The sequence below is a fragment of the Puccinia triticina genome, chromosome 14A (assembly GCF_026914185.1).
Source record: "Puccinia triticina chromosome 14A, complete sequence".
In the NCBI taxonomy this organism is placed as follows: Eukaryota; Fungi; Basidiomycota; class Pucciniomycetes; order Pucciniales; family Pucciniaceae; genus Puccinia; species Puccinia triticina.
In genome coordinates, this window is record NC_070571.1 from 3,172,421 (window position 1) to 3,185,975 (window position 13,555).

The 13,555-nt window shown below is 48.0% G+C and overlaps 1 protein-coding gene across 1 annotated transcript; it reads left to right on the top strand.

Annotated features, from left to right (window-relative positions):
* Nucleotides 1–207: 207 nt before the first annotated feature.
* Nucleotides 208–2,377, top strand: PtA15_14A306 (uncharacterized protein; the record flags this gene model as incomplete). Its single annotated transcript, XM_053163008.1, has 5 exons — nucleotides 208–639; nucleotides 723–854; nucleotides 932–1,318; nucleotides 1,583–1,646; nucleotides 1,731–2,377. 5 exons carry the CDS (start codon nucleotides 208–210, stop codon nucleotides 2,375–2,377), a joined length of 1,662 nt encoding a protein of 553 aa, XP_053026977.1.
* Between the last annotated feature and the right edge of the window lie 11,178 nt (nucleotides 2,378–13,555).

A 13,555-nucleotide genomic window follows, 5' to 3' on the forward strand; every position in this document is an offset into this window, starting at 1 on the left:
GTTAAGTGTGTCTTAGGTAAATAATTAAAAACTTGCCGGTCGAGGCCCAACTTGAACCGGGCTAATGAGTTCAACGAGGCAAAATGAGAATTTTGCGTAAGATCTTCGGTTGCCAATGGATAGGCTACATGTGATGTTTGGTGGTGTTTGTGGCAGGGCTCGGGATGAAGAGGGAGATGTCGTCATTTGGTGAAGTGTGAGTGCAGGATGGTGGTCACCCGGAACCTCAACATGAACCACCTCAGACCAGCAGCACTCTCACTGCTCTCAGCATCAACTAGAACAACAGCAGCAGGCAGGGGCCTTCGACTACCAGCACGCCTGCCGATCAGCAGAGAGCCCGCCAGTCGAACACTGTTCACGTCAGCCGGAACCGTAACAAGAACCACACTACCCACACGGCTCATCAACTTCTCCAAGGTCCTCGTCCTCATCGGTTCCGTGATCGGCTCGTATGCATATCTGACAGATACCAGGGCCACCATCCATTCCTGGCTCACCGTTCCGATCATCAAGCTCATCACCAACGATGACCCCGAAGAGGCCCATCATCTGGCAATCAGGATCCTCAAACTGCTCTCCAAAATTCATCTGATCAGGGACGTTCCTCAACCGAACGACGAGCTCTTATCATTCGAGGTCTGTCCCCGTTCTCTTTCTTTTTCTCTCCCTCTACATTCATTGATTCATTCAGAAATTCACATCCCATTTTCTGCATTTAGTTATGGGGTAAAAAGTTTAACAATCCGATCGGAATGGCTGCTGGATTCGACAAAGATGGCGACGCAGTGGATGGACTATTCGATATCGGATTTGGATATGTTGAGATTGGATCGATCACTCCAGAAGCACAAGTTGAGTATAATCTTCGAATAAATATGATCAAATCCGAGCTGGCTCTCTGATGATGAAATGTACACACGGGAAACAGCCAGGGAATCCGAGGCCGAGGATGTTCCGGATCCCCTCGACGGAGTCGATCGTCAACCGGTACGGGTTCAACTCGCAAGGCCACTTGGCCGTGCTCGCGAAGCTGCGACATCGGCTGCTGAGTTATCTAGACCAGCATCGACACCTGGGCTACTCCACGCTTTTGTCACGGTACGACAACATGAATCCGGTCCAAACGGCCTACGCAGACAGTGGCTTTACCCATCTGGTCGTGCCCACATCGTCTTCATCGGCGGAGACGCAGACGGGCTCGTTGGATCAGGCGTTGGGCGAGATCGCGGACGAGATCGAGCTCCCACGATCGTTGAGAGTCGGCCAGGTCCTCGGGATCAACCTGGGTAAAAACAAGCATTCGCCGGCGGAGTCAGTCGATGACTTCCGGCTGGGGGTCGAGCGCTTCGGCAGTCTCGCCGACGTTCTCGTCGTCAATGTCTCCTCGCCCAATACGCCCGGCCTTCGTGGCCTTCAATCTAAGGACGCCTTTGACCGTCTCCTCTCCGATGTAGTGCGCGCCCGTGACCAACTCCCCTTTTCCACCAATTCTAACTCCACCCGTCCCGCCGTCCTTGTCAAGATCGCTCCGGATCTCTCCGTACAAGAATTGGTTGACATCGGCACCGTGGCTAAGCAGGCCAAAGTTGACGGAATCATCATCAGCAATACGACGACCAGTCGCCCGGCGGGCTCAGGCAGCGGTAAGCAGCGATCTTACTCCTGATTCCACGTACTACCGATCCATTCGATTCTGACGCAAGAACCGCCCCGAAAAAAAAACGTAGAGCCTGAGATCAAAGAGACTGGCGGGTTGTCGGGACCACCCTTGAAGCCATTGGCGCTGAAAGCGCTATCGATTGTGTACGCGGCCACGGAGGGAACGATACCCTTAGTCGGATGTGGGGGGATCAGGGCGGCGGAGGATGTGCTAGAGTACGGGCGGGCGGGGGCGAGCTTTGTGCAGCTGTACAGCGCCCTGACGTTCCAAGGCATCGGCCTGCCGCGGAAACTCAAGGACGGACTGGGCGAGCTTCTGCGGACCCAGGAAGACGGCAAACAGTGGAGCCAGATCGTCGGCTCCCACGCCCGCAATCTCGACCTCCAGAAACTGATCGCCGAGGAGCTCAAGCAGGTCAAGACGGCGTCCTATGACGACCAGATTAACGAGATCAAACAGACTATCCAGTTTGTCGACCAGAGCATCGCTGCCATCGAGGCCCAACACTCTCCCCCTACCCTCAACCCCCCTCAAAAGGCGCAGAAGGAACAGCCGCTTCTTGCCGCCGCTGCGATCTCAAACTCGTCTCCCCCTCCTCCGAAATCGGCCCCTAGTCCTCCTCATCAAGTCGGACCAGAAAGAGGCATCTTGGCTCATTGGAAACGCACCCGCCAAGCCCAGATCGACAACAACGACTTCAAACGAGTCGTCTAATCCTCACTCCTGTCTCTACATATGATATATCTCGATGTCTCTTGCGTTGTGTCTTTTTCTCTTATAGGAGTGAAGAACTGGTTTACAAATGATATAAGAACACAGATGTAAAATCTCATCTCGCTCCTCTTACATATTTATATAGATCTAGATCAATAGATTTTGTGTTGTGTGTGTCTTTGTTTGTGTCTAAGCTTTTTTTGAGGGCAGAGAAAACAAGAGGAAAAGTGTGAAGAAAAGGACTTGTGGGCTTACACAGGTCGGTAACAATCATGAGAGAATGCAAGACCTTGAGGCCGCGAGTCGCCCCCGATTTTGTCGGTCTCGCATTCTTCGCCGAACCAGCGAGATTCAGAGCATCTCCAACGGACTCGCTAAAGCGGGACTCGCGACCCCAATTTAGCGAGTCGGGCGAGTTTTCGGGGTCCAACGGACTCGCTACACGACTCGCCAAACGCCTCCCGAGTCGCCTCAACTCGCCACAGCCCTCCACTTGTGGCGAGTCTGCTCCAACCCGACACTCGGCCCTCTTGGGCCGCACCTCGCACCCCACACATGCTACACCTAACGCTACATCACCTACCGGCCCATCCTCACATCAGGTCATTGGTAGGATGACCGGTCGTTGATACCCATGACTGGTCATCAATAAGATGACCGGTCATTGATACCCATGACCGGTCATCGATAGGATGACCTGTCATCGATAGGATGACCTGTCAACGATACCCATGACCGGTCATCAAAGCCGATGACCGGGCATCGATAGTCATTGATACCCATGACCGGTCATTGATGCCCATGACTGGTCATCGATCCCATGACCGGTCATCGAGGCCGATGGCCGGGCATCAACATAGATGAGCGGACATCGAGACCAATGACCGGCATCAATATAATCACGGGTCATCCTATTGATGACCGGGATCAATGCATGGCCGGTCATCGATAGGATGACCGGGCGTTTGACTCCGAGGATCGAAAGGATGACCAGGAGCTGGTCATCTACTTGTGTGGCTTGACGGGCAAGGTGTGGTCTTGCCGACAACGAGTTGGTCCAGCCTGTTGTCGGGTCTCGATTTCTGGCGAGTCCGCTGTGGACCGAGCCTGGGATACCCCGTTACATGTGGTCCAGGGCCGTGACCCAGGGTCTGCGCGATCCAGGGACCGTTGGAGATGCTCTCAGTGTGATCAACAGATAAAAAGCCCTCATATATCCTCCATCTTCCCATATAAACTAGTGACAGGACACGTAGCCTAGCTCGCTCTTTGTGTCAAATCATAGAGCACTTGGTAGTAATGAAAGGATGGTGGTAACAACAGGCAAAAAGAGAGCGACAACGGCAGGATTTGAACCTACGCGGGAAAATCCCAATTGATAGCAGACCCACTGTGGAAGTCTTGGAATCAAGATTCTAGTCAATCGCCTTAACCGCTCGGCCACGTTGTCTTGCATCACTCGAAGAAATTACGCTCCTCGATGTTTCAATCTGGACCAACTCAGGCGATAAGAAGTATGTTTTTTTTAGCAATTTCATTGTACTATCAAGAGAATATCAAGAGATAATATATTGCATAGATCAGTCAATGTGTATTCTAATGTCTGCCAAGAGAGAAAGAGGAGAGGAGCACTGGGTGGGGAGTGAGTGGAGGAGAATTTCTTGTTCTCTCCATTGCATGATTGGGGGACAGGCTCTGGTGCCATCAAAAATGACCCAAGCAACTGAACTTCACAGAAGTCTCTAACATAGCTAAGTCCCTCCCTATGTGGAGGGGGGACACCATCCCGCAGGGACCCTCCGAAGGAGGGACTTGTGCGACTGGCGCAAGAACTGCTCGGTCTGGCAGGTTTGGGCCCACTCCCACCCGAATTGTCTGCTCTTCATAATTGAAGCAGTGAACATGATATGTAAATATGAAGGCCAATTGTATTAGTCAAGCTTGACTATCTTGCAAGAGTCCAGGGTGCAAGACTTCGACTGAGATCACTCTGAAGAGCCGAGTATCATGCGGGATAGAGAACAGGAAAAGGAACATGACAAACCCCCGTTTACACATCAAACGGATAAGCTGGTTGATATCTCAAGGACAAGAGATAGCACCTTAGAATCCAGCAACTTGGGTAAAAGAAATTTCGAATGACTAAGGATTGACCACGACAGGGGCCGCGTCCACAAGCTTTGTAGTGCAAAAATTCTGAAGAAATGCTGCCACTGCATCGTGCTATGTCCCTCAAAGATGGTGAAGTCAGAGACAATCAATGAAGTGATTGTGTGTGAGCTCCCACTTACCCCATTTGGCGAGCCCTGCTTGCTGCAGCAATACGGACGCTGGTCATCTGGACAGGTATGTACGCCTGTCCCCTCGGCAGGCCCCACTGTTCATTCCACCGCGATCATCATCATCATCAGAGACGGAATCATTTGAGGTCAACGGAGATGAAAAACCAAAGAATACAAAGTAGCAAAAGAAGCCTGATTGCACTCACTGGTCTCCTGTATCCCAGTGCCTCTGAAATTCCCATAATATTAGCATTCTCCGTAAGCATAGTTTCGGTTTTTGCACCAAAACCTGGTCGCCGAGCCCTGATTACTGAAGAGGAGCCCGAAAAGAGCCAACCTTATGATCACAAAAACGATGATTGATCTTGCCGATTGCATATCTACTGAGTGGGAAGAGAGGGGATGTTAGAGTGTACCCAGGTGTAATTCGTAAAAGAAGAAGAAAAGGCTTCAATCACTCCGAGTTCACTAGCGATTGGCCGCTCGTTTTTTGTTGGATAAGAAGGAATTTTGACTCACTGTGAAGTATGTAGACAATTTGGTTAAACGAGTGTGACTTTCAGATCGTATCGTAGGAGAGAAATGGGGAAGGGCGAAGCACCGGTGCCCCATTGCAGTTATTTAGCCAGGCAGAAGGCCGTATTTAAATATTTTGAACACGATGTCACACAACCGTTCTCTTCCGTCCAGATGAGAACAGATGAGAACATTTCCTTGCAGCTTTGTTTCGTAATCTTAGGCCCAGATGAGGTGCACGATGACAGATTGACGGGGGATGGAAGCTATCGGGAGGTTGAACGCCGGGCTGTCAGATCGCCGGCGACACTCGAGCTCAGTTGCCTGAACTGTGGATCGTCGGGGGCATTGAGACGTTGACGGCGTGTCTGACGGCTGGCTTTCCTCGGCCGCTAACGCACGCTATATTGGCGTGGTCGGTCAAAGTGACCACCAAAAGCCACCAAACACGCGACAACGGGCTTGTATTATAGCAGCGTGGCGGGTGCAACAGCAGTTTTCACCGGAAAACCTGGCTTTCCGGCCACTTGCTAGAGACTTGGCCTGATAAGCCTGGGGAGAATGACTGACTTATTGTTGCGCTTGAGTGTGAACAAGCAATGGGCCAGGACATTCTCCATCGTTTCCGGGATCACTTGCGACCCTGAACCGCAAACCTGGAGCACATAACATAGGCTGTTGCAGGGCAAATTTCACCGATAAGGCAAAAGTCCCTCCCAGTCAGGAGAGACAAAGTTCTTATATGGGTATGGTTGTCGGTGCCACCCATGGCGCGCCTAGGTGCGCCCGCCCCGCACCCGCGCAGCCAGGCGCGCACTTTTTCTCAAAAGTGGGGGTTGGCCCGCACCCAGGAAGACCAAGGGCTGGGAATGGGGTCCAGATGGCCTATAAGCGGTAACCATCACCCACGGAAGCTCGGTGTCTCCCCTGCAACGACATATTTTAGGCCCCGTTTGGAGCCAATATAAATATAGGTGATATGATCATTTGTAAATTCAATAAAAAATACAAAACTCAACATAAAGAATCCAATTTTTTTTGCAGGAAACCTACAGTACTGGTCTCATCAACTATGAAGTCAGATTTAACTGACTCAGCCATCTTCAGCACCATAATACCATCATATTGCTTTGTTTTGGTCAAAAGCAATATAATGGTACTACAGTACTGAATATGGCTGAATCAGTTGAATCTGACTTCATAATTGAAGAGACCAGTATTGTAGGTTGCCTAGAAAAAATATTTGGAGGCTTTATGTTGAATTTTGTAGTTTTCATTGAATTAACCAATGATTATATCACCTATATTTATATTGGCTCCAAACAAAGCCTCAATTTTTGATTCCACTTAAGCTTGAACAATTCAAGATTTTCAGGGGGCTAAAGTTATGGCCTTTGAGCCACAGCACCGGTAAAATTTTGGTTTTCTGACCAACACAGCTGTAAACTTGGCATGTAAGCCCATTATTGTTGCCCAGCAGGAAGGGTGAAAACCTGAACTCAAATGTCAGGATCCCATGATTTTGAGTTCACAGCTCAGAAATCTGTCCAAGCATTCATGGAATCACAATAGTATAATCACTTCAAAGAGAGTGACAAGTCCGGTGTTCAAATCCCGGTGGACCCAACCCCTGGCCGCTACCACTTCCGCGCTTGGACAACTACACACCACCCATTCAACCTTCAACCCACTTATTAGTTGTCATCTTTACATGTATAAAAAACTTTTACATTTCAATAGCTGTTACCCAATTGAATCAACCTGAAAAATGGTTGCACCCCATCCACCCCACAAACCCACATCAAAAATCATTGTCCCTAGTTGTTAAGATTACCAAATCCTCTACAGAACTTGGCCCCATAGAAACAAGTACTGGAAAAAACAAACTACAAACATAAATAAAAAAAATGCTTGTAGGTATATTTCATGATATTCATAGTGTGCAATACCAAAGGCAAAATTACACTTAAAAAAAAGGGGGGCTGGGAAAGAGTATCACTTGTTGAAAAAAGGATTGAATCAAGTTCTCAAGTCCCAGGACCATCAATGATGTGATCTCAATCACAGATGGCCCTCTTCTTAAAGATGCTTTTGATTGCTACTACCAATGGTGAAACAATACAATACAGGAAGGGTATTGCCCAATACTACATATAGTATTGTTTTTTTGATACATCAGAATTCAATACTATGTATTGTATTGAAAAAAAATACAATATGGTGGTATTGTATTTAAAAAAACAACACATTTTCTGGGCAATTGGCGCTCAATCCAATGGCCCCACCCAGCAATACACTTGTATTGTATTGTAAGCCCTGCTCCTCATAGGCTTTCACAGACATGTCACCAGATTACATAAACCTAGTTCTCCCTTGTACTTAGTCTTCACTCTCTGCTTCCCTAGTCCGGCAGAGAGCTTTCCTCTTTCCCAGCTAGGTAAGCTCCTTTCCATTTTCTCTCATTCTGTCTAGTTGTACTTACCAGAGAGAGCTTTCCTCTCTCCCGGCTGGCCCATTGCAATCGAGTCCCCCACCTTTTGGAACTAGAAAGTTCCCCAAGGCTCCGGCCTCGTCCCTTTTCCTTGTCGTCTTCAGTGAGGGTCCACCGGACCCTTACATGTATTGTATCAGAATGTATTGGCAATACAATACCATGGATTGTATTGGTTTGGTGACTTGATCCAATACCAATACAGTGTATTGGACTCTACCAATACAGTGTATTGGACTCTACCAATACAGTGTATTGGACTCTACCAATACAGTGTATTGGACTCTACCAATACAGTGTATTGGACTCTACCAATACAGTGTATTGGACTCTACCAATACCAATAAATACCAATACATGTACCGTACCGTTTCACTGTTGCTACTACAATGTGCTTTATCATTTCGACTGAAATACCTCTAATAACCCACTACAGTACTGGCTCGCATGGTAAATTCAGAATTGCTGAACAAACTTGCTATTGGTCTCCTGCAGATTGTTCCTCATGCTGCTGGAGGTTTGGACTATTTTCAATAGGGGGTTCCTGTTAGCCTGATTTCAAAATCAGTCTAAAAAACTTGCTAAAAATTGATGGCTGCTCATGCAGGTCTATGTAGGGCTGGATCCCGCGGGGTACCCGGCCACTTTGAGCTAGCCCGGCGCTCGTCCCCCGGGTATACCCGTCACTTGGGTACCAAAATCAAGCAGCCCAAGCCTTACCCGCGGATATCGGGAACGGGAACAGGGTACCTGCGGGGCAGCCGGGCTACGGGTATACCCGCCAGCCCGCGGGTATACCCGTGACCCGTTCCCAATTCCCACGGGTAAGGCCTGTAAACGCCCAGAGCTAATGCACCCACTTTGCGCCCATGAGCCATGAGGGCCCCACTCCGGGCTGAGGGACCTCTGTACTTTTGATATGTGCATTTTTTTTTGCTCACTTCCTCCACGCAGGTGCAGATTGGTAGCCGCAGCGCACCTGAACATGACCTTCCTAATATGTACCCAATATCCCCGCGGGTATTTCTGAGGCTGCCCGTGGACCGTACCTGCCGGGTAGGCTGGGTACGATCCAGTCAAAGAGGCGTCCCGGAGCCCTACACCCGCGGGGCAGACCGCGGGTATACCCGGAGAGGCCGGGAACGGGGGCCAGCCCTAGGTCTATGTATGGATATTCTAGAAAATGAATAGAGTTCTCAGCAAGACCTCCCCTGTAAAGGCCTTGTGGAAGGGAATTCTTATGCAGTTTTTTTTTAAGTTTATGCAGGAAGCGTGCATGAGATTTGAAACCATCCATCACGTGACAAGCAGCCAAAATCAGGCTAACATGAACCCCCCTAATGATGGCCGCAATGAAGACCAAAACTCAAAATAAAATTTTGCCAAGCACATTGAAAATGAAGTCTCAAATAGGACTGCATCTTCAAGGAGACCCATTACTAGCTCAATGAAAAAAGAAAAGTAAGAAGACCCCAAGTATGAAAAGTGCGAAAAACCAGCCATTTTACAATTTTACCAAGAAAAGCCAGGCGCCTTGGCGCCCGCAGCCAAAGGCGACAGCTTCTGGCATTTTAGGGGCGACTGCTGGCGCGCACCTGTATATGTTCGCCAGGTCAAAGGTTCCGAAGAGCCTGGAAAGAAACATTGGGTATGGAAACTCAAGAAATCACTGTACAGGACCAAGCAGGAGTCACACTGCTGCAAAGCCCATCTGGTAAAAACTCTTCACTCAATCGGCATGTTCCCGCTAAATGCTGATGACACTCTTTTCGCAAACAAAAATAAGACATTGCTTCTATATATGCATGTAGATGACGGGCTGATTGTGGGGGAATCAGAAACCTTGGTGAAAGTGTTCCTTGACGAGCTTCAAAAGACGCATAAACTCAAGATTACAACTTGGCTGATGCAACATACTTATCATACATCACTCAAATATAATCTCAAATATCATTGAAGATTTTGGCATGAAGAACTCAAAAAGAGTCAAGACTCCTGCTCCACCTAATATTCACAACCTGTTGGTCAAACCAGACACACCATTTGATGTTACAACAATGCAAAAAGTTGTTGGAAGCCTCAACCATGTGGCATTACATACTAGACCAGATATTCAATTCACAGTGAATCAGCTAGCCCGGTACACATCTGGGCCAACTCACACACACTGTTTTCTTGTCAAACATCTCTTGCAGTATCTTCAAAGCACAAAATCACTTGGTTTACATATTTGCAAGACTAAGTGGAAATTGAAATTTTCCAAATTTATTTGCCTCAAAATTTCTTGGGACAAAAACTGAGCCTGGCCAAACTTAGCTAAGTCCCTCAATTGGAGGCGCGGGAGCGCTGTCGCAAAGCGAACCTCTGAAGGAGGGACTTATGCCCTACCTCGCAAAACAATAGGCAGCAGACGTCTGTTTTCAGCGTTTTTCGCTTGTCCCTCCATTGTAGCTATGCAAGGACAGCTGGGGCCAAGTCAGCTGCTTCAAGAGATAGCCAAGAAGCATGGCTCTCTGCTGGTATCTTTCTTTTATCTGTAACAGTTGAACTGGATTTTTTAAAAAAAAAATTAAGAGCTGTTAAGTTTTGACAGCCGTCAAAAGTATGGCTTTGACCAAGGCCTGTTTGAACAATGCCCTCCCAAAACCCATGAACTCCTTTTTGTTTCATTTGGGATTCAAGAGATTTTTTGGAGGGATCCAACCTCAGGAAGGTGGCAGGTGCAAGTGCTGATGTAGGCAGACAAAACTGTCTACTCAGAATTTTGATAGTCTATAGCTGAGTCAAGATATAAAGAGTTGAAAATTTTGAAAGTTTTCCCCAGCCAAATGGGATTTCTGCTGCCTACTCTTTTGCGAGGTAGGGCGCAAGTCCCTCCTTTGGAGGGTTGCTTCGCGACAGCGCTCCCGCGCCTCCGATTGAGGGACTTCACTAAGTTTGGAGCCTGGCCAAAATGTAGGCTTGAGCCCAAATGTGAAGAATTTCAACATTTGAACCCTCTGCTAGTTTTCAATTTTTGTGTACAGGGCAAAAAAAGTTGAAATTTTTCAAAATTGAGGCCCATGGTACAGGCCCTAAGCAGTCCTCATTGCACTCCGCGCATCTCATTGGCTGGGCAGATGCTGACTATTCAAATATCATGCCGTCTTGCAAGTCAATCTCCAGATATTTTGTTGACTTTCTAGGCAACCCAGTGTGTTGGTTGACAAAGAAACAGCCTGTTGTTGTACAATCAACAACAGAAGCCAAATTTATCTCCATTAATGTATGCGCCAAGCAAATCAGATGGCTGTCAAACTTGATCCAAGAAATGAACATCAAGATTACCACACCAATAATTTCCAATGATAATTCTGGCGCAAATTGCATCAGTCTGGAAATACATTTGAATCCAAATTCAAAGCATATTGACGTACTTTATCAATATGTTTGCAACCAATTCCAGAAGAAATGGTTAATTGTGAAGCAAGTGTCAACCAACAAGATGACTGCCAACATACTCACAAAATCCCTTGGGCCCGATAAGATTGTGAGCCCCCTCCCAAGGTGTCACACAAATATCACAAGACACAGAGCAGGACCCATATAGTCCCGGCTCCTCCTCACCTACCTAGCTCTGCAGAGATACTGATCTCTCAAAGCTAGGTATGTCCTCTTTCTCTCTTCTCATCTCTCCTCCTCTTTTCTCTCAGTTGTAGATGGCAGAGATACTGATATCTCAAAGCTTGCTCTCCTTTCCCCTGCGATTCACCACTGTTGGGCACTAGAACCTCCGAGACGAGTTCTCTGCGCCACCTACTTGGCCTTCAGTGAAGAGCCCAAACGGGACTCTGACAAAGATTGACACAGCAATTCAACAACTACATATGGTGAATGTGAAGGACATTTAGGGGGAGTGTTGGATGAAATGTCATTCACATGTCACATGAAATCAAATTACATCTCAAGAGCATTCCAACACGTAGAACTCAGAATCAGAAACCGGAACCAACTTACAGACTCAAGACAAGAAGAATAAAAAACCACTCAATCAACTCATCAAAGCTCAATGTTGGAATTGACCAAGGTAAAGTCGTTGATATCAAACCATCTAGTATCAACACTCATCCTGAACGCGTAAACAATTCACTCAGTGTCAGCCAATAACATCTGTAAGTGTCAATTGTGAAGAGTATAACCTTTCAGGGGGAGGAGGATAGGTAGATGGTTTTTCTGTTCAAATTGTTCTTGGTCATTCTTGTCAACTCAGTGCTATTGTTTTATTTCTAGTTTTCATTATCCTTAAAACTTCACACCCTCTCAAATAGTCTGTCGTCACTATCAATTGCACCATCATAGGTAAACCTCATTAGCTGATTATATATTGATTCATGTTTACAACAATTTATTAACTTTCATTGTTTTTAGTTTTTACTACTACTGGTTCTAAGAGCGTGCAATTAAATAAGATCTCAATAAACTACACAATGAAGGTGGCATGAAATTGCCAAAAGCCAAGTAGCAAATCCTTATGAAGGCCAGCCAGGCCCGGGGCCCATTGGAAATCCAATAAGAATGGTTGGTATGCCTTGGGGCTCAGGGCATACCTTGGGAAATTTGGGGTTCAGGGTGTGGGCTGAGCCTCATGCCCCAACCCAAACCCCGGGTTACAGCCTTAGCAGTACGTAAGAACCTCTCAACGACTGGTCCTTGTGCCGGCCATCAAGAGGATTACACACTCCTCTCTCTCCTCTCAGTGACCAGCTCATGGACCGGTCATTGGGAGGAGTCCACACTCCTCTTGATGCCAGCACACACTGGCGTCAAGAGGAGTACAGACACCTCTTGCTGGCCTGCACAACAACCAGTCACTGAGAGTAGTACGCACTCCTCTCAATTGCTGGCCCAAGGCCCGGTCATTGGGAGGAGTACATACACACTTCTCTTGATGGACGGCACAGAGCAGGCATTGAGGTGCATGTACTCCTCTCAATGCTGGCCTGTGTTGGCATTGAGAGGAGTATGGATTCCTCCTCCCAATGACCGGTCCTTGTGCTGGTCATTTAGAGGAGTGTGAACTCCTCCTCCCAATGACCAGTTGTTACGCTGGTCATTGAGAGGAGTGTGGACAACTCTCAATGGCCAGCACAAGGACTCCTCCCAATGGCCGGTCCTTGTGCTGGCCATCAAGAGGAGTGTGGACACCTCCCAACGACCGGACCTTGTGCCAGCCATCAAGAGGTGTGGTGTGTGTACATAACCCCGGTGGCTGCACTTCCAGCATATTTGGCTGGGTTGAAGTCATCCCAGTTTAACTGGGATGCACTCAACCAATTTAAACTTGGTTGATCTCAACCAATTAAATATAAACCCAAGGGGGGTACCTTGGATTTATGTTTCATCAGTTGAGATCACCCAAGTTTGAATTGGTTGATTGCATCCCAGTTTAACTGGGATAACCTCAGCCCAGTCAATTATTCTGGCAGTGCTGGCTGATGGACGGCCGGCCAAGTGTTGCTGCAACACTTGTTGCGCAGGGTTCAAATCCCCACTGAATTGTCAGATGTCGCTGCGGACCGCAGCAACATTGAGATGCCCCCAGTGTCAGCCATTTCACATTGCTATTCTCTGCCGCTATACACTACATTAGAGATGGCAAACGGGTACCCGCGCGGCGGTACCCGGCACCCGCCGGCGGGTACTCATCAGGGTCGCGGGTGCCAAGTACAGGTACAGGTGTTGGTTTTTGTGTGATTTTTAGGCGGGTACCCGGGTACCGCCACTTGATACCCGCCAATACTGCTACCTCTTTTCCGCTGTGTATGTCCCCGACCCCCTTCTGGTGCAAGTCCTGTGTGATATTCCCGGCTGCAGCGCCACCAGCTTGCCGAGAGGGATTAGGGATTCCTC